Source organism: Capsicum annuum, chromosome 8 (assembly GCF_002878395.1).
Source record: "Capsicum annuum cultivar UCD-10X-F1 chromosome 8, UCD10Xv1.1, whole genome shotgun sequence".
NCBI lineage: Eukaryota > Viridiplantae > Streptophyta > Magnoliopsida > Solanales > Solanaceae > Capsicum > Capsicum annuum.
Genome location: NC_061118.1, coordinates 170958189 through 170980246, shown reverse-complemented (window position 1 = coordinate 170980246; position 22058 = coordinate 170958189). Strand labels below are relative to the sequence as shown.

Below are 22058 nucleotides of genomic sequence, written 5' to 3'. Positions count from 1 at the left end.
TATGGGTAGGAATCTGTTTCTCCCTTGATTTCACTCTCTTGATTTCTCCGTAATTCGACAACCGTTAATAGCGCATTTCTCGAACCAAGGATACAGGAAAATATGAATATCCCATGATTTGGGAGATATTGGAGATTTTGATCTCTTTATGAATACCCATGAGTTTATGGGATATTCAAGATGATTCTTCAAGTAAATCACCCTTTTTATAGCCATAATTTAGGGTTGATATAGATTAGCCTACAATAATTCTAAAAGAATTTGCATTCTTCTTGTAGAGTTCTACAAGATTTTGATGTCTATAAATACCCCTACTTTAAGACTTGTCATAGTGTAGAATTGATGAAACTCAAAGATGAGTGTTGAAGTACTCATAGAGTTTCCATCTTTATGGTATTGTTTCTACAGATTTGATTTGTGAGAGGAGATAAAGGACATATTTGGTCCTGCCAGGCATGCCAATTTGTTTGCAACAAATTTTATAGTGAAAGAAATAAATTACAATTACAAATAAAAGATGAAGAAATAAGAATTTTTATTAATAAACGATATGGATACAAATCTGTTCCTACCTTAATTCCCCTCACTTGATTTCTCCATAATTTGAGGGCAGTTAGTAGTGTTCCATTACTCTCTCTTGATTTCTCCGTAATTTAAGGGTGTATTGTTTCTACAGATTTGGTTTGTGAGAGGAGATGAAGGACATATTTGGCCCTGCCGGGCATGCCAATTTGTTTGCAACAAATTTTATAATGAAAGAAATAAATTACAATTATAAATAAAAGATGAAAAAATAATATATTTTATTAATAAACGATATGGATACAAATCTGTTCCTCCCTTAATTCCCCTCTTGTTTTCTCTGTAATTTGAGGGAAGTTAGTAATGTTCCATTCCTCTCTCTTGATTTCTCCATAATTTGAGGGTCGTTAGTAGTGTATGATCTCTTTATGAAGATCTCAAGATTTTGTGGGATATTGAAAATTTCGATCTCTTTACGAATATCCATGAGTTTATGGGATATTCAAGATGATTCTTCAAGGAAGTAAACCATCCTTTTTATAGGCATAATTTGGGGTTGACTTAGAGTAGCCTCCAAGAACTCTAACAGAATTTGAATTTTTTTTGTAGAGTTCTACAAGATTTCGATATCTACATTCGTATTTTCAATAAGTTTTAAGGAATTTACTCCCCCGTTCAATTTTATCTATCATATTTTGACTTGGCACACTTATTAAAAATTATTATTGATATGATTATTTTATCATACTACTCTATTAATGGAAAAAGGCATCGTTTTCACCCCAAACTATGCAAGAAAAGTCGAATCCACAGCTAAACTATATAAGTGACATATTACACACCTTAACTATATAAAAGTGAAACTTTTAGACCCTGTAAAGCATTATACCACTTGCATGTGGTGTGCTGTTGCACACGCGCCTGCCACATCAGCACCACGTCAGCATGATACGAAAAAAAATAATAAATTTATTATTTTCATAAATTTTTTTCATTTTAATTTAAATTCTATTTCTTTCTTTTTCAATATCCAAAACCTCCATTGTTGTCCAAAACTTCCATTTTTATGAGTTCAGTTTTTTTTCTTTTTCTTCAATATCCAAAACCTCCATTGTTATCCAAAACCTCCATCGTTATGAGCTCAAATCTTGTTTTCTTCAATGTTCAATTATAGTGTAATACCCGTGCTTGTTCCTAGCTAGAAATCATCTTAAGGATGCTTGTAATTGCTTTGAAATACAAATTTATTTTTGTACCCGTGGTATTTTTGAGATTTCTACTTTCTATCACGTGGAAAATTGAGTTAGCTTTCTAACGATACTAATTTTGTCCAAATCCGACACCAGACAAGGAAATTATGGATGTTTTACTTAGAACTGACCGAAAAGCCCAGGTGCCACGTCTAAGTTGACGGACCGACACTTTGACCGTCACAGCCAAGGCAGTAGGGCCATATTCTGGATAAGGATTGACGAACGAGTTGACGGACCGTTAGATTTTTTACGGACCATCATCCAGGCCGTCAACTCTTATCCGGTCAACCCCATTTCTGTCCACGTATGACAGTCGAAATGACGGACCGTTAGTTGGGTCGTCACATGACACGTTCATGTTTGCACTCTTAAGTTCATATCAGTCAGTCAGTTAGCATCGTTCATGCATGTAAACCCTTTTGCATTTAACCTACCTCACTCGTAAACTCAGTACTCCCAGTTGTACTGACGCATTTGCGCTATGGTGCTTTCTTTCACGTTACACCATAGGTTCACAAATACGAGCTCCAGATCAGCAGTAGCAGTAGCATTCCAGCCACAGAGTTGCAGTGAGTCCTCATCCATTCGAGGACGACATTATTTATTTCAATTCGGTTTTGCTAGACGGAGTTAGTTGGAGACATGTTCCTTCAACTCCTTATTCAGATAGTATTTAGAGGCTTTCAGATTTAGCTCAGATTTGATTCAGATTTCAGTTGTTTTATGTATTCGTTACCCCATATGGATGTATGATTTGTCAGATATTCTATGCAGTTGAACCTTATGGCCTATTGTTTATGTTTTCCGCATTATTACGTCATATATTGCAGTATAGAGGTACAGATATCAGTCATGGGTTAACTTGTGGTCCCTCGGGATCATGACCATCGTGTAGCGATCCAGTTCAGAAAATTGGGGCATTACAAACTTGTGCATGAGTGTGTTGCACACCATATTTATGTGCAAGAGGCTATAAGATATTTTAGGAATAGTTTCCCTTCTTTTGGTATTCATATCTTTCTAGTGAGCATAATCTTAAGTTAAACTCTAAGTCTAATCCGTTCTTCTCTTATTTCAGAATATGCCTCCAAAGAGAAGAAACCAGCCAGCTCCTCAGCCCGAAGATTTTTTAGGAGAACATATTTCTCATTCAGAGTTTAGGGCCGCATTCACCACACTTACTCAGTCTGTGGCTGCCCAAAATAAACGGCCATCAGTTATTCCGGCCAATCTAGTGGCCAACTCAGCCGCAACTAGGATTCGGGACTTCACCCGAATGAACCCTTCATCTTTCTTTGGGTCTAAGTCAGATGAAAACCCTCAAAAATTCATTGGCCAAGTCCAGAAGGTCATAGACATCATGAGAGTTGCTTCTTGTCAGAGTGCCGAGTTAGCCACATACCAGTTACCAGATGTTTCTCACACTTGATACAAACAGTGGAATTTCGAGAGGTTAGAGGATACAGGTCCTATAGAGTAGGAGGAATTTGTCATGACTTTCTTAGACAGATTCTTTCCCCAAGAGCTGAGAGAGGCAAAAGTTCTAGAGTTTATCAACCTCAGGCAGGGAAATATGATGGTTAAGGAGTATTCTCTTAGATTTACTCAGCTAGCCAGATATACCCTTCATGTGGTTGTAAACAACAGGGCTAAGATGAGCAAGTTCGTGTCAGGGGTGAATGATAGTGTTGTAAATGAGTGTAGGTCTACGATGCTGAACAGTGATATAACTTTAGCCAGGCTCATGACTCATGCTCAACAAATAGAGGAGCAGAATATTAGGACTAGGGAGAGGCAGAACAAGAGAGCAAGGTCAGGCAGTTTCAATTTTGCTTAACCAAAATCAGAAGGAGAAAATCGTTCGCAGTTTTGTCCAAAGCCAACAATTCTAGCTCCTTCCTCCGCCAGCGCCCCAGTGCCAAAATTTAGAGATAGCAATCGAGATCGAGCACCAGGATCTATGTCTCAGGGCAGTGTCAGCAGTGCCCGAACTAATTCCCTGTGTCAGACTTGTGGTAAGAACCACAAGGGTACCTGTAGAGCTGGTAGTGATGTTTGTCTCGGTTGTGGAAAGCCAGGCCACAGGATTAGAGAGTGTCTGCAGTTAGGTCTACAGGGTCAGCAAAATCGCTCTACAGCCCATCCGGTCACCCAAATCAGCAGAGTGCCACTTCCAGTGCTACTAGTGGGCAACGCCCAAACAAACTCTATGCTTTTCAGACCCGACGGGATCAGGAAAATTCTCCTGATATCGTTATTGGTATGTTACAAATTTTCTATGTTCATGTTTATGCTTTGCTAGAACCAGGTGCATACTTGTCTTTTATTACTCCTAATATAGCAGGCGATTTTGGAATCAGTCCCAAAATTTTAGCAGAGCCCTTTTCAGTCTCTACCACAGTGGATAAAACCATTATAGCTCGGTAGGTATACAGGAACTGCCTGGTTATGATATTTCAGAAAGACACGTCAACAAATTTAGTCGAGTTAGAGATGACTGATTTTGATATTATTCTCGATATGGATTGGCTTCATTCCTGATATGCCACAGTCGACTGCAGAACCAAGGTTGTTCAATTTCAGTTCCAGAATGAGCCCGTCCTAGAGTGAAAGGATAGTACTTCATCTTTCAGGAGCCAACTTGTTTCCTACCTTCAGGCAAGGAAAATAATTTCTAAGGGGTGTGTGTATCATCTCGTGCATGTTAAAGATTCCAGTTCTGAATCCCCTAGTCTTAAATCAGCCCCTGTTGTAAGTGAGTATTCAGACGTGTTTCCCGAAGATCTTGCAGGCATTTCTCTCAAAAGGAAAATAGACTTCGGCATTGATCTTCTTCCAGATACTCAACCTATTTCTATTCTGCCATACAGAATGGCACCAGCAGAACTCAAGAAACTGAAAGATTAGTTGAAGGATCTCTTAGGTAAGGGATTCATCAGGCCCAGTTTATCCCCATGCGGTGCACCAGTCTTATTAGTGTGCAAGAAAGACGGCTCTCTCAGGATTTGTATTGATTATCATCAGCTCAACAAAGTTACAGTCAAGAACAAGTATCCTCTTCCCAGAATAGATGACTTGTTTGACCAACTTTAGGGTGTCAGTTATTTCTACAAAATAGACCTCAGATCACGCTACCATCAGCTCAGAGTTAGAGAATGTGACATCCTGAAGACAGCGAATGTGACATCCTGAAGACAGCTTTTTGTACTCGGTATGGTCACTTCGAGTTTCTACTTATGTCCTTTGGTCTTACCAATGCCCCAACCACTTTCATGGACTTGATGAACCATGTGTTCAAGCAGTACTTGGATATGTTCGTCATAGTCTTCATAGATAATATCTTGGTCTATTCCCGCACAAAGCGTGATCATTCAAACCATCTCAAGATTGTTCTTCAGAATCTCAGAGATCACCAGCTATTCGCTAAATTCGGTAAGTGCAAGTTTTGGCTAAGATCTGTAGCATTCCTTAACCATATTATTTTTGGTAATAGCATTAGAGTAGAACCTCAGAAGAAATAAAATCCAATAAATAAAAATAAATAGAATGAAGAAATTGGATGTTAGAAAAAGAAAAGAAAAAAAAGATAAGCAAAAAAGATAAGCAAAAAACACCAAATTTGCTTCATCTTGAGATAGCCGGTCCTTCTTCACAACACCTAATATTCACTCTTATAATTTCTTTGTATTAAATACTTCATTCACTAGCGGAGCATGGAATTAGTTAGTGATCGAAAAACGAATTCGTCGCATGGAATTGTAATTCCCATGTCATGATCGAAGCCAAATTCCTCCTCAGCTTGTCTAAGGAGGCTTTGAAACTCGGGAAGGGTCAAAAATGAAATAGGTACGATGAAACGTGTACGATTTTCTCCCACGTACACTGCAAAATGTCCTTTAGGTACGTCAATGGGAAGGTGGTATTCATCATCGTATCCCTGCTTCATTCCCAAACTTGAACAGCTTTTTAGAATTTGCTTCAAAATTGCAGCATGTGACAACTTATTTGATTTTCTGATGGCCATTTTTGTATATGTTTTGTTGAAGAAATCTAAAGAAAGTTGACAACTTTTGGAGAATTAAGAAAGAGAAGGTACTAAAGAAGTGGTGATGTTTGGAACAGAGAAGATGTGAGACTATTTATGGAGGAAGGCCTCAACTATTTTAATCTCTTGTGTGATTAGTTCACTACTTGTAAAATAGGAATAAACGACCAACAAATTTTGTAGCTAAACATCAATATTCAACACAAATCTTACTTAACGATGGATTTGCAATACATAAACAAAAATTATGTTAATTACGAGCAATTTTGCTACAGACAAAAAAGTTCGTAGTTAATTCCAGTTTCCTACGGCCGCAATAAAAAGGAGGAGGGAATTTTCAAGGAATTAGAATCTATAAGATCATGACATACTAACACAATTAGATCTCTTAGTTCTCGTGTTGTATCTCATTCAATTTTTGTAAAAAAAAAATCAAACACTACCACTTTGGGTTAATAGTGGTCCTAGACTAAGAAAACTTTGGGAAATAGGGTAATTTCTAGGTGAAGATTCACTAAGCAAACAAATGCAATGGATTGATGTTGACTGAATTGTCCCACTAAAATTAAATAAGCACATGTATTCCGTAAATTATAGTACTGTCCGGTAAAAGTTCTTTGGCATCTCCCTTTATTTTTTTTCTATTTTTCTGCCTTTCTTAATTCTTATTAATTTGTCTTAATTATTTAACAAACCAATGTATTTTCCTTAACTAATTGATCTTAGTAGGATAGTTATATTTTATAAGCCACCATTCAATACATCAACTATGTGTAGTACTACTATCTTCAACTAGCTAGTTTTAGCCTTTAGGAGGGATGGGACGTAAATAGACCTTATTCCTACCTTTGTGAGGTAGAGACCGAGGTCTTAATAAAGAACTAGATATGGTAATTACTGATAGGGTTAATTAATTATTCGATCTTATGGTGGGATAGTTATATAATACAAGCGTCGTACTACTATAATTTGAGAGTGAAACAAGTCTTTTCTAATTTATTTCTTATAATTAAGGTGTGGGTAGTTTATAATTAAAAGCTGATGTTTGCTTTGTTTGTTTTGTGAATTGCTAGGAATGTGCATGCGTTGTCTGGGTGGCTTTAAAACATATCCAGTTGCTAGCTTGTACCTTTGTTACTGCATATATGTATATACCGTACATGATATCCTTATCCTTAAATTTTGCAGAACTATGTTTGATGTGTACTGTGGATCCTAGTAGTTTGTATATTTCCTCGAAACTTCCTACCTTTAACAATCCTGTTTAAAGGCCCTCTGTCTATGTTTCTCATATAAACACCCCATGTTTGATGGTTTATCATCATGACATGCATTGTCCAATCTAGTTTTTGGTGGATCGTGCTCAGTAACATTTTGCTAAGGATATATAAGGAAGTTCAAGAAGTACTCAAGAAAAGTCCATTTTGTATTTTTAACTTGCCAGCTTGATCGCTTGCCTTATTTGTCGTTTTCTTTGTGAGTGGTTTTTGTCACCTGAGGAAAATCTTTTTTATCAAATACAAAATATCTTCCCACGAATTAGTGAATTAGACAGGATTTATTTATCCAACACAAGTTATGAGGATCTGTTAACTCTAAATCCTATTAAAAAAAAAAAACTCTAAATCTCGACATCCAATAAGTAAAGAATCACCTATACCTACAATATTGACAGTAATTCTTTTGAATTCTTGAAATTTGCCTGTCCATTTATCCCCATTACTAGATTTAATTTCAACTACCCTCAGTTACTTGAACTCAAGTTTTATAATTTAAAGAAATTATACTAAGATGAAAAATATCAAGAAGCATGGTCCTGGAAGTGGGGTAGTGTGTTTATTTATCAATTTATAAGGCTATATAATATATGTGGCAATAACAGAATATGTATGAATGAATGAGGCAGTTGGTGCTAAAATCACACACAGGGCCTTATAGTGTTGTCTTTGGTAGTACTGTTTGTCTAGTCATAACATATATTGGGCTTCAAGAGTAACATGGCATCCATGTGCTATGTGGAACCCTTGGTCACCATCATCCCCCACAGCTATGATATTGTTGGGTGGTACACATCTCCGTGCTCCGGTGAGTACATGGACCACTTTCATTCGAGCCGGATTATATATGCAATCGATAATTAACACCACATGTATATCTTTAATCAAATGTCTCGAATTTAATTAATATGAAACTTTTTTTCTTTTAGTGGTCCCTAGTCTGTTGGTGAATTTCGAATACCGAATGTTAAAGAAAAACAATTGTGACATGCTTAGTTTTCTTCATTCACACTGATCATTTTCGTATACCAATATCAGTCTCTTTTTCAGTACACTCCATTTTGAGCTACCCATATCTCTTTCTTGCATGTGCATTTCCCCCCTTCTCGTTCCAAAATTACACCTATAATTAACTAGAATTGAAAATGATATACTGAGTAGAGTGAAAACCGGGGGAAAAAAACTCAAATCTTTTGTTGGTCTTGATAGTTACTACTATCATGAATTCAAAATAATAAGAGTCAATTAGAATGGATGTGATGTATCATATACTCTATCCGTTTCATATTAGTTTATCCCTATGAACTTAACACATCCATTAGTCTTAACACATTCATTAAGAAAATATTAATTAGAAAATTATTTTACCAAATTAGTCTTATTAATAAGGCTATGAGAATATAAATTTGAGTAAATACACTTTGTTTAGTCATTTCATGTTAAGGGTAGTATTGAAAAACATAATAAAATTTTCTTGATTTCATCAAAGGAACAACTAAATTGAAATAAATATTTTTAGAAAGAAGGTCAACTAAAACAAAACAGAGGGAGTATTTACAACTAGGAGTTTCTAACTTTTTTTTAAATTTCTCCCCTATATTAATGGAGCCAATTAGGCAGCTTTTGTTTGGGAGATTTAATTTAATTCCGTGGAGCTTATAATATTGGAGTTGTACATAGATGGGGCTGGCTCATTGTGTGATAATTACTCTTCTGCAAATGATACTGATGTTGATAAAGGACCACTTTGAAAAAGGAAATCAGAATCATAATCTAGTTTAACTAACTCATCAGTCTATATCTAGATTCATTAACTATATCATTTTCATCAACTTTTTATTATATACTCCTATGTCATCAACAATCCCAATACAACATTTAGTTTTGCGTCTTTTTTAGAACGTCATATTTAAAACATACGAGAGATCTGAAAAACAAAAATTCTTTATAATTTTATTTAATTTGTACATGATTATAAGAGATCATTTCTTCTACCAACACTAGACTTTTTCGCCTTTAAATAAAGCATCAAATGTTATTTTATTTCACATAGTTAACCAGGGAATGTGGTCCATTTGGAGATTCTAATAAAATTGTTAATTAGAGAATGCGAATTGCAAATACAAAATGTATTTTAAATCTAATTTGAATTAAATATAATAATTCTAAGTAACATAGGTTTTACAGACAGATCCAAAGGAATCAGTGACCTAGGTTGTTGGAATTGGTTAAATTTCAGTACTCCTGTATAGATTTACACGAAAAAACTTGGATACCTAGGACTCAAAAGATACTAGATAAATTAAAAAAACAGGATGGAAAGATCAAAAGGTATTAAGACTTTAAATATAATAAATATAATATATTAAATAATAAATATTATTTAATAATAAAAATAAAATAATAAAAAGGTACATTATTTATTTATCTTCCAAAATTAAACAGGTATTATCAGAACTTTATTTTTAATCTGTACTTTCATTTACCAGAGAAGTGCACGTCTTCCGCTTAAAATGTTATGCATCAGTATGACTTTTCTTTTATTTGCTCAGTTTATTTTTATTTATTCAGTATAATTTGACACATTTTTAAAAAATAATAAATAAAATAATCATTTTTGTATACTATTCTTTAAATATATTAAATTTAGTATCTTAAAAAATGACTATAATTATTAATAAAACTAAAATAATAAATTATGATTTTTCTATTCCTTCCTAGAATCTTATATTTTTTTTTTTCTTCTTCGGTGTTCGAACTCACACCTCCAAGTCGAAAATGAGGAATACTTGTCATTCTAAGTAACTCCATCAATAAACTATGAATTAAATGATAAATTACCTCAGCTTTATTTACTAGTGCACAAGTAAAAGTCAAGGAAGAGAGTTCCTAGAAATGCTCTCAATTATCCATTTTATTTTTCTATCTTTTTCTTTAGGTTTCTTAAATACGATAATTTGATCCTCATTTAAACCTTTGATCTCAATTTAGTATATTACTTCCTATTTCACCAAATAATCTCTCTATATATTTTTATTAAATAAAAATAAAGAATTAATTACATTTCAAAATAAATTTTTAAATAATTATTTTAAATCAACTATTTTTACCAATTATTATATACTTAACAAATAAAATGGAGAGGAGGAAGTAGAGAATCAAAAGAAATTAGAAAGCAAACATTCAGAAAAATCAAACACTGATCGAAAAAGTAAGGTTCGTATTTCGTTCTTCTCAGACCTCAGTACACTACTTGCTGTTCGCCCGTGATTTCTCTGCACTTTTCATACACGAACTAAATTATCTTGAAACTATTATTCAGATTATAGTTTAGAATTATAATCCCTAGAATAAATTATTTTATTTGGGATAGGAAATAAAATAATCTCTCAAATTTGATGAGACAAGTGGGAAGATCTCATCATAAATTTATACTATTTATCAAATGTAATATAATTTTATATTAAATTTAATCATGAAATATTTCACTTTATTCATGTATCGAACAATTTCTTATTATTTTTTTACCCAAAAATACATGTCATATTTCACTTTATTCATGTATCTAACAATTTTTTAATTATTTTTTTAATCCGAAAGTACATGTCATATTTCACTTTTTTAGAATTGAACGATAAGTATAAATTATGACTTACGTTTAAAAGTATATTGTAGTATTCATCATGGGGCAAGCGGAGTACTTGTTTTGTTTTGTTTTTGGTAGGAAGGATAGGCGGAGTACTTGTTTTTTTTTTGGTTTAAACCACCCGGTGTCCGACACCCGCTTTTTAGGAATCCGATTATATTTGGATTCACCCTGCGTCGGGCCCCATTTGAGGGGAGAGCTCCCAATAGAGTGTTTGCCCATACTCAAGATCGAACCCTCGACCTCTGGGTAGATTGGGGCAGCCCCTTTTCGCTACGCCACCACTGTTTTGGTATAGGCGGAGTACTTGTTATGTGCAAGCACGAGTATTAAGCAAATTTATCTTGTCACATTTTCATTTTAAACTGGAAAAAATATGTTTTATTTTCTTAGTCTCAACTTAGGCGAAAGTGTTATAGGGTAATTAACTAATTTCTTTTATAGTAATTTTCTCATAATTCTTTGAAAAAAATTGGTCATTACTGTGGAGGATAAATTTTATTAAACTTAAATCCGTACAAAATTTGAATTATGTTAAATTCAAAATAGATTAGTCCTAAATAAATATTGCGAATTAATATAATTGAATTAATTATTTAAGTGCAAACATATGTGAATTTAATTAAAGTCTAATTTTTATTGGGCTAGCCCATTGATTTGGGCTACAAATGAGGAGCCTACTTTGTTAAACTCAAGATATTGTCATATTCTAGAGGCGCAAATAAGCGTCACGTGTCAAATGACGTGGCATGTCAAGTCAAGTGAAGGAGCCAATATATAGGACCATGCCACGTGTCAAAATGATGAAGCAGATCCAATGAAATCAAAACTCATAAAAGACGTCACGTCACTTGAATTTGATTGGTCAAAGGAAGTTCATCTTCGTCATTACTCTTCCTTTTCCACAACTATAAGTAGTGGTCTCATAATTCAGAAAAAGAACATTCCAAAACTCTAACAAGAAGCAAGAGAACGCTCGTAGATCAAATGGTGCAATTTCTCTACAAAGCTCAAGCATTCAAATCAAGTTCATCAAGATCAAGACCGCAATATTCAAGAACAAGTTCAAAAGCCCTTGAATTTAAACACAAGTCAAAATCAAGTCTCTCAAGTCCATCAAATCAAGTTCAAATTTAAGATCAAGTTTTAAACTCTTGAATTTATATTTGAGAAGGCGAATCAGAGAATCAGAGGATTCATAGAGATTGTAACACTCACATATTGAAATTAATAAATTAATTATTATAATATTTTTTTGTCTTGAATTATTTAATTTTCGGTTTCAAAAATTTTATCGTCCAACAATTACCTATGTTGACTAGTAATATTTTTTTAGTGTAGCTTCTAAATACCGAAATTTTATTTTGAAATATTTTTAAAAATCTATACCTAAATTCATGGTACGGAACTAAATACTTTTCTCATAGAACTCAGCAAGTCTAAATTCATTTTATTTTCTTTTTCTTTTTCTTTTATTTCATCATGAGAAATTGAATACTTTAAACCAAAATATTTTAATAATTGAGTCTTTACATATGATGTCACAACCACATGACATTCAAAGTACTTTAAAAAACTAGACACCCCTTTGAAGTGCTTAAACTTACAATGACTCAGCCTGTTAGTTGAATGAAAATCTAAACATTAATTATTTGTAAGTACTAAACCAAATAGTATAACTTTTTGGCATCTCTAAATGTTTTTCTTTTTACACTTCTAACAGAATATATAAAAGATAATAATACTTTACCATCCTTCTTTCAGCATAGAAAAATCAGAAACTTCATAAAAAATATCTCAAGAAACAAACAAAAACAAAATATAAAAAAATCAATAACAGTGCTGAAGTATTAGAAATAAATTTGTAACCACAAAAGAAAAGTTGATATGAAGAATCTGATGGTGTATTCACTTGAAAAGGAAAATAGGCATAAGTTTGAGACAGGATGTTGGAAATAGAAACAAGTAACATTAATACTATTTGTTGTTGAGATCACTTGTAACTTTCCTTCAACAGTTAAAGCCTTTTATTTTTCTGGCCACAATATAAATTGTTAGTCCAAAGTTTCGTGTAGAAACTGAACCGTTAAGTCAAATCGAACCGATAAATCAAATCAAATCGAGGAAAAAAGTGAACTTATGATTTGATTTGATTGGTTTGGGTTGGCAAAAACAAACCGATCATTTTTTGTTTGGTTTGGCATTAGCAAAATTAAAATCAAACTGAACCCAAATCGAACCGACGTAATAAATATATAATATTAATTTTTTATACGTAAAAAATACTACTTATAATCTACTTTCTAATTACTTTTATTATTTTTTTATATTCAAAAAATAGATATATATTATTGGGCTTTTAATTATAGTATTTTTCTATTAATAACAAATTAATACAAAACTCAATATTAATAGAAAAACTTAAAACTCTTTAATTGCTTTACTTTTTATATTTTATTTTCCATGTTTTCAGAGAGTTCTCATTATTTTCTCATCTTATTTTCATTTTACTTTTCTCATTCGTCAAGTTGTGATTTAGGTTTGTTTCTCTTCTTTCTCTTTATTTTTTTATGGAATTATGTTATAATTAATTACTTTATGGAGTTAAGTTTTTAATAAGTTGTCTCCAATTTTTCGCTTTTGTATGCTCACATTTTATGTGAAGGAAACTTTCAGACAAGCTATTGTGACTAGTGACTTAGAAATTGAACTACTTGGGTATCCATATAATATTACTTCGAGAAATAGTTGTTTAGACGTCTTAGTAATTTGCCAACTTAATTTTTATTGAAACTACTCTCTGATCATTTTTTTTTTTTTATCTTTTTAGTGAAAACAATTAATTTTTTTCTTCAATCACATTATAATTGTACCAAAAAATCGAAAAAACCCGACTAAAATCGAAATAAAAAAATCGATTGTAAATTGGTTTGGTTTATAGATTTAGAAAACCGACATTATTGATTTAGTTATATTTTAATAAAAAACCGAATCAATCCGACCTATATACACCCCTAGTCCAAAGTAAACCTTAACACAACAAAAATAAAACATGGTGCAATAATTCAAATATATATGTGGATAAAATAATTATACTCCATAGAAGAGTGTTTAAAGAAACTTTGCCATTAGAACTGGGATTTGTCCCCCACACTGACACTGTCCTTGTTGTAATACATTTACCCCACCATGTTCTGACCTTTGCTTCTTAATTACCACCCACATGATGCAACAAAAACATGTACGTAGTACTTGGTTACGAGCGTCGTCGAAAAATAATAAATAAAATAATAATTTTACTAAAATTACCTCCAACAAAGCATATTTTAATTAAATACCTCAAATTCTAATAAAGTATTTTAGTTTATTTTAAATTTAGATTTTAATTTTAATTAGTTAGTTAAATTAATTAGATAAAATATGTCATTTATTTTAATTATATGCATTTATCTCAATAAATTGTAAAACTCAACATACTCCCTCCGTTCCAAATTATCAGTCCCAAATTTTCTAATTTGATGTCCCATTTTACTTGTCTTTTTTCATTAATCAAGAAAAGATAAAAAATTTTTATCCATGTTTTACCCTTTGCATTAATTACTTTTTCTTCTAATTAAAATATAAACATAATTTAATAGGGGCACTATGGTAAATTAATCATGTTATTAATTATTTTTCTTAATCAATGTGTCATTTCAATTTGGGACGATTAGTTTGGGACAGAGAAGTATTTTCTACTTGAGGTAGATGTGTATAATTATGAGAACGATACATTTATCTGATTAATTTAATTTAACTATCTAATAAAAAGATGAAATCATACAAATTTTATTTTTCAAAATTTTAATCATAAGTCTCTAATTAAAATATTTTATTAAAAGTTGAGGCTTTCAAGACTTGATACTTCGAATGTTTAAATGAAATATCATAGAAAGTTTAAGAGACTATGTACTAAGGGGATGTTTGGATGACCTTTTTAAAGTAACTTAAAAGATGTAACCTATTTTGACTTTTGGCTTTTCCGGGGGCATTTTTTAAATATAAAATAAAGTATTTAAAATCACTTTTTATCTTTATCAAATACTATCTTTAAACATAAAAAAAAATGCTTTATAAGCCATTTTTTTTTTTTCCAACACATGCTCCCCCACCCCCACCCCAAACAACCACTCCCACACCTCGCCTAGGAAAAGAAAAGATGGGAACTTCCTCCATAAATAGCTTCACCTCCGTCTATCCTAAACACCACCACTTCTTTACAATCATTCCTTTCTCTCAAAGTAAAAAAGAAGTATTGGTAACTCTTCTTACTATAGCTCGCAACTTTCTTTACATTTCTTCAAGAAATTAAAACTTACCACAATGGCCATCAGAAGATCGAACAAGCAGTCCCAAGCTGCAATCTTGAAGCAAATTTTGAAAAGGTGTTCGAGTTTGATTAAGAAGAACAGCTATAAGGACGAAGACCACCTTCCCCTTGACGTGCCCAAAGGACATTTTGCAGTTTACGTGGGAGAAAATCGAACTCGATACATCGTACCTATTTCATTTTTGACTCATCCTGAGTTTCAATGCCTCCTTCGACAAGCTGAGGAAGAATTTGGGTTCCATCATGACATGGGAATTACTATTCCATGTGAAGAATTCATTTTCCAATCACTCACATCTATGTTGATGAGATAGTAAAATATTGGCCAAGAAGAAAAAAGAGTGAATATTAATTAGGTGTAAGTTTAAATTTTATAGAGAAGAAGGATGGGTTCAAGATGAAGCAATTTTAATTAGTCCATTTTGCTTCTCTTTTTTTATGTAACATATTTCTTCACTTTCTATTTTTTTATTTTTTTTTGTGACCTTCCTTTAATTAACCCTGACCTAGGTAATACATGATATTATTAGTAGTGTTTATTATGGGTCAGAATCAGATGTTGTAAGCAAATGTTGGTAAATTTTCCTTGCAGTGGTGTTTTTAAACACCCTGTGAGAGAAGTGAACGTATCTCAATCTTCTAATTAACTTATTGTCATTTTTCAAATGTCCCTCAATTTATCTGCATTATGGTTTTGAATATTATGATGTTAAACAAAAAGTGTGTATAATGTATTAAAATCATACAACTCAGTGTATTAAAGCTTTCGTTATGTGTGAGGTTTAGGAAAAAATCGGAGCAAAAAGGTGTATTGCAGTCTCACCTTATATTTCTGCAAGGGGCTTGAATCTGTGATCTTCTGTTCCACGACAACAACTTAACAAGTTAGTGTAACTAAGTTGATATTTTTAAAAATTTCACTAAAAGTGAAAGTAAAAAGCGTAAATTAAAGAACAGAGAGTCTACATTAAAGTTCCCATGGGGAAGGCAGTTAAGATTGAGTCAAATGTGGCTGTGTCAAAAGCTCTTGTTTAAAAACTGTTAATCATTTTTCATTCATAAATGAGATTCGATTTCAACTCCCTTCAATTACCTGACCTCATCAAGTTTCATCATTTATAGAAACTATACTAAGAGAGAAATATCAAAAAGCATCATGGTCCTGTAAGTGGGGTACTATGTTTTTATCAATTAAAGGACTTCATAATATTTGTGGCAAGTAGAGCACATGCTCCCTCCGTTTCAAAATAATTGAACCTTATTGACTTGACATTCTCTTTTAAAAAATATTTATTAGTAGTTTATTTTATAAAATTAACCTTATTAATTATGTTTTGAAATAATAAATTTAAGTATATATAGTAATTTAATAAAGGAATAATATTGAAAGAACATAATAAAAGATCATCGATTTCATAAATGAAACAATTAAATTAAACGAATATTTTTAGCAACAGAGCCAACTATTTTAAAACGAAGGGAGTATATGACCATAGACATATTCAATTCTCAAATTTAATGAATTCAACATTTAAGTTTTTGCGAAATTACACTCATTGCTATATTGATATTATGGGTTTAAATATAATATTTATTGATATTTCGTATCGAAAGTTATGAGTTGAGATAAATCAAATTGCCGAAGGCTACATCCAAAGTCCAAACCCCACCTTACTATAAAAGGAGTATCGAAGTTAAGATGGCAGTTTCAAGTAGTTGGTGCTGATATATATCAATCACGCTGGGCGTAGTTACAGTATTAATTGTCTTTAGTACTACTACTACTAATTGTGAGTGAAATATATATATATATATATATATATATATATATATATCCATAACTGGGAATTGGACTGCAAGGGTAACATGGCTTCCCATGTGCTATGGGGAGACCTATAGGTCACCATCATACAACACAACACATACATGAAATTGTGGTTCACTCACTCTTATCTATTGTACACTTCTCTGTACTTTGTTGAGTACAGGTACCACCCTCCTTATTGTCATACTATAATTACTTTCTTTCGTCTCAAAAAGAATTATACGTTTTGAGATTTGAAATTTATGCTATTGTTTCTATTCTGTATATATCATAAAAGTATTCACATTTCCCTAAAGAAGCAAACATGAATTGAGGAACCACATCGTGGGGAATATTCGCCTGTTATGAATTTCTAATCGCAAAGCTCATATATTACTTATTGAGCCAACAAGCTCGTTCTAAGGTAGTAGTACATTGAAATCCTGAATCACCAGCGCGATAACACTAATAATTTTCAAAAAAGATATATATATATATATATGTTGGCTATTCAAATAGTAGTAAAGTTCCTCTTCGTGATCCTCAGCTCAGTTTTCTTGATGAGTCTCAGTAGTAGTATCCATTTCCAGCTGCTCTGATTCTTGCATGTGCATTTCCCAGTTTTTACTCCAAAGTTGCACGTACCACTTCGGTATTATAAGAGAATATGAGTAAAGTGAAAACGGAAAGGCCATTCTTCAATTTCTGTTTCAGAGGATATTCCTGCTTGTTTCTTGATATTTAGGTCCCTTAGGCAATAGATTCTGAAGTTAGAAATTTGAAAATTTGAGTTATTTAAGTTGTATTTTTTAGAATGTGAAGTTCTGTTTAGAGTTTATTTAGACTTGCAATTTACTTGGAAAACATTTGGAAGTTTCGTGACCGGAAGCAAAGTTTCTCCCAAATATAGTTTGCGTTTGCCATGGAACTTTTTAGACTTGGAGTTGGAATTGTGTTTGACCAACAAAATGAATTATAATTTTTTTTATAGAGCCGTCAATATGAATCAGATCCGTTGGCCGGGCCCAGCTTAGCCCGTAAATTGTTAGAATAGAGTACAAAGAAGAAAAAAAAGTACAAATTCAAAGTCTATTTGAACCATTATAGATATTTAAATATTAAATATATTTATAAAATATATAAATAATTAAAATATAAAATACTAAAGTTTTTTATGAAATTAAATATGTTTGATGAAGATGATGTGGCGATGTTGAACACGCCATATGTGTCATGTGAGTTGTTTTTTGAGGAGTTCATTTTCACTTTTAATGGATTAAATATTGACATTTCTTTGTGTTTTATTGTGACTAGTGAAAACAAAATTAGGTTAATATTGCTATTTAGCTAGTTATATTATTACTTATTAATACTTTCATTTGTTTTTCAACATATCTTATTTGGTTTAAATTAAGAGTCAAAAGTTATTTAATTTCACAAATTATTAGAGTTTTTTGTAAATTTGAGACTTGATTAACAAGTAGTAGCTTCATGTAATATTATGTTGTAAATATTTATACAATTAACAATTAAAAATTTAAATTAAGATTATAAAATAATATATTTTAAAAAGTGGGCTGACGCGTGGAGGCCCGCAGCCCACAGTGTGATGGATTGGACTTGCTATTTTCTGGCCTGTCATGTTGATGGGTCAGCCCGGCCTGACCCATCAAACTCCAAAGTCCGTGTGGGCTAGCCTGGATGGATTGGGTCAGCCCGTATTGGCAGCTTTACTTTTTTATTTTTGATGAGAGAAGTTAAAGTGAAAATAGTGAAGTATTTGGAGTTCTTATGGCCGAACATTATAATTTTCTGATGACCAAACGAGCCATAGACTGTCAACAGGCTCACAATCATTTTTCGGAAATTGAAAATATTTTGAAGATCAACTTTCAAAATCTGAGTAGGCCCCGTTTGACCATGAAAACATAATTTTTCGAAATTAAAAATAGAGTTAAAATTGAAGATGGAGTTGAAGTTGTATTTGATCATAAATATAAATTGAAGTTGTTTTTGAAATTTTATGAGAGAAGTAGGAGTGAAAACAAGTTTTTCTTGTTTTCACTTCTTCAAATACAATTACTAATTATATTTGGAATTTTTATGATAAAAAACTATTGTTTTCACTTTTTTCAATAAAGTGAAATAATTTTTCGAAAAAAAGTAAAAAAATACTCATGGCCAAACGGTTACTAAATTTCATGTCAAACATATATTTGAAGATAAATTTTTAAACTTTAATCCAAAATCTATGATATAAGACTAGCTTTGTCTCTCTCTATATAGATTAGATTCTTGAACATCTCACAAGCCACATTCCTTTTTTTTTTCAACTAATATATAGTCATATAACATAACTTCAACAGAGCCCAATCCCTCAGGAAGAACCGTTAGATAAAGTAAATGGTTAAAGAAACAACTACATCTTTTCTAATTTCTTTGAGAATATAAATATATAATTACGCATTTACAAAATATTAAATTTAAAATTCTGAATCAATTTCTCTTGTTTGAATTAATTTGTTGTACTTTTGTAAGGAAAGGAACTCCTACAAAAGTATAAGAGAGATATAAATGCAGGACATATATAGGCGTAAAACATTAATAAAGATTGATAGCTATGTCTATTACATTTTTAGCCTTAGAACATGCTAAGAGCTACTATGTTTCTAACTTGCCTACTTGTTTTTCTCCTCTTATAGTGGATCCAAACACTTTTTGTTTGGTGAGATTTAATTCTGTGGTGCTTATATTGGAATTTTAAATGGGGATCATTTTCTGATAACTACTCTTCTGGACCACTTTGAAAAAAGAAATAAATATATATCCCAAAATTTCATTTTATTTCTAGCAACTAGTAGTATATAAGAAGGGGAGCTTCGGAGTAACTCCTAAAATTATTACCATTTGACCAGAATATCATAGGTTTAAGCTGTGGAAATAACTTTTTGTAGAAATACAAGGTAAGGTTCATACAATAGACTTTTATGGTCAAAAGGTCGGGCCCTACTCCAGATTTTGCGTTTTAGTGCATTGGACTGTTATTTTTTCAACTATATATACATATACTATATATCATTTTCATCAAGTTGCATGGCAAAAATGCTTGCCCTTTTTGTCCTTGTTTTTAACTTAATCATCAATAATCTTGATACAGGCTGGATTTAAACTAGTGACATTATTAGTATTCGAAATTGTATAGCATTTTAGGCAATGACGGAACAAGAGCCATTGTGTTGACAAGATATATTTCCCCTAATTAACAGACCATGCATGGGCTACCGAAATTAATGACCAACTGATTAATTGGACAAGTCACAACACAATGACACAAATATAATTTAAGATTAAATTTAGAAGGAATAGATTTATTTGAAGAAATAATTTTGATGTCCAAAACCAAAAACCACAAAACTGTTACTTCAAATGATTCCAAGCTAATTACAGACAAATCCAAAAGATTAATCAGTTACTTTGGTATTTGAAATTAGTCAGTACGTACTAATAAAATTTATTGATTTACACGAGAAATTAAAAAGAAAACTATAGTCTTTAATTTGTACTCTACGAGAGAAGTCCATATGATATGCCTGCTAGTGTGTAAACATTTCTTCAATCTAAACAGGAATCAAACAACACCAAAAACCAAATATTCACAAAGAAACAACAATTTAAAGATCAGTGTACCTGTATTGAAATGTCACCAAAAAAACTTATAATTCCCGGATAATTTTTGTCGAAGTACTATAATTTCAAAATAATTTAGTCCAAAGATTATAATCTTAACCCGCAAACCAAACCATTCCTAATTATTCTATATGGGCTTTGGGACCCACCTTGTCTTTTTTCCTCTAATCTATATACTCCCAAAAAATAAAAATGAGTTGGATCTTTGTCCATAAATAGCTTCACGTTTCTCTAATCAAAACACTCAAAGCAAAAAAAAAAGTACTCTATTAGTCTTTCTTTTTCTTGCTAAAGCGCTCAACTTTGTTTATATTTCTACAAAAATACATACCAAAATGGCAATCAGAAAATTAAACATGCTTCCACAAGTTGTACTTATGAAGCAAATTTTGAAGAAGTGTTCCGAGTTTGGGTAAGAAGCACGTCTATACTAACGAAAACCAGCTTCCTATTGACGTACCAAAAGGACATTTTGCAGTTTACGGTGGAAGGAACAGAACTCGATACATCGTACCTATTTCATTTTTGACTCACCCCGAGTTTCAATGCCTTCTTCGTTGCGCTGAGGAAGAATTTGGGTTCGATCATGACATGGGAATTACAATTCCATGTGAAGAATTCATTTTCCAATCACTCACTTCCATGTTGATGAGATAGTAAAGTATTATTTGACAAGAGAAAGTGTGAATAGTAGGAGTTAATTTTGGAGTGAAGAAAAATGTGTTCAAGATAGAAGCAATTTAGTCTTTTTTTACAAACATCTTTCTTCACTTTCTTTTATTTCTTTTTGTGACCTTCCTCTAACCCTGACCTAGGAATCACATGGATATTTGTATTGTAGTGTAAACAAATCTTGGTATTAACGCCAACTTTGGAATAAATTGTTCCCGGGAAAAACGATTTCATTTCTGGCATTTAAATTCGATTAAAGATGAAGTAGTACTTGCCACCAAATCCCAAAGTTGCTGTGAATTTACATTTTCCCACTTGTCCCATAGGTTAAATTCTTAATGATGACAGGAAATGTAATTAGAGACAGGGCCACTTATTTGATCCAAGGCCGTCAGAACTTCAATATGTACTTTCCACTTTTATTTGTATTTTGTAATATAATAATAAAAAGAGAATCATGGTAACCGGCAAATTATGCAGTCGATACCAACTTATTTGGAACTAAAACTAAAGCATAGTATTTGTTGGAGTCATCGATTATTTGATATGTTGATATTTAATTTGATATTCTGAATTGTCCGTATGAATGGGCATGCGTTGTCTGGGGTCTATTAAATTAAACCTGTTCTTTTTGTTAGCTTGTAAATCGTTGTTACTGGTTACAACTCATGATATCCTTGTCCTTAAATTTGCAGAAATTAAATATTTGATGTGGGAAAGTAAGTTCAATACCACATGAGACCTGATTTCCTCGAAATTTCCTATTTTTAGCATTTCTGTTTC

General features: G+C 32.1%; 2 protein-coding genes and 1 pseudogene across 2 annotated transcripts; 2 read left to right on the top strand and 1 right to left on the bottom strand.

The window, feature by feature from the left end:
* Positions 1 to 5260: 5260 nt before the first annotated feature.
* LOC107880013 (auxin-responsive protein SAUR50-like) lies at positions 5261 to 5865 on the bottom strand. The gene has a single exon (XM_016726937.2). The coding sequence runs from the start codon at positions 5797 to 5799 to the stop codon at positions 5479 to 5481; it is 321 nt and encodes a 106-aa protein (XP_016582423.1). The 5' UTR covers positions 5800 to 5865; the 3' UTR covers positions 5261 to 5478.
* Positions 5866 to 14939: 9074 nt separating this feature from the next.
* Positions 14940 to 15573, top strand: LOC107880012 (auxin-responsive protein SAUR50). The gene has a single exon (XM_016726935.2). The coding sequence runs from the start codon at positions 15106 to 15108 to the stop codon at positions 15424 to 15426; it is 321 nt and encodes a 106-aa protein (XP_016582421.1). The 5' UTR covers positions 14940 to 15105; the 3' UTR covers positions 15427 to 15573.
* A 5232-nt stretch (positions 15574 to 20805) lies between these two features.
* On the top strand, positions 20806 to 21500 carry LOC107840501 (annotated as a pseudogene).
* Positions 21501 to 22058: the final 558 nt, after the last annotated feature.

What these genes read in the sequence shown, in the direction of transcription:
- LOC107880013 (XM_016726937.2), bottom strand. Translation starts at nt 5,799, where the DNA reads ATGGCCATCAGAAAATCAAATAAGTTGTCACATGCTGCAATTTTGAAG.
- LOC107880012 (XM_016726935.2), top strand. Translation starts at nt 15,106, where the DNA reads ATGGCCATCAGAAGATCGAACAAGCAGTCCCAAGCTGCAATCTTGAAG.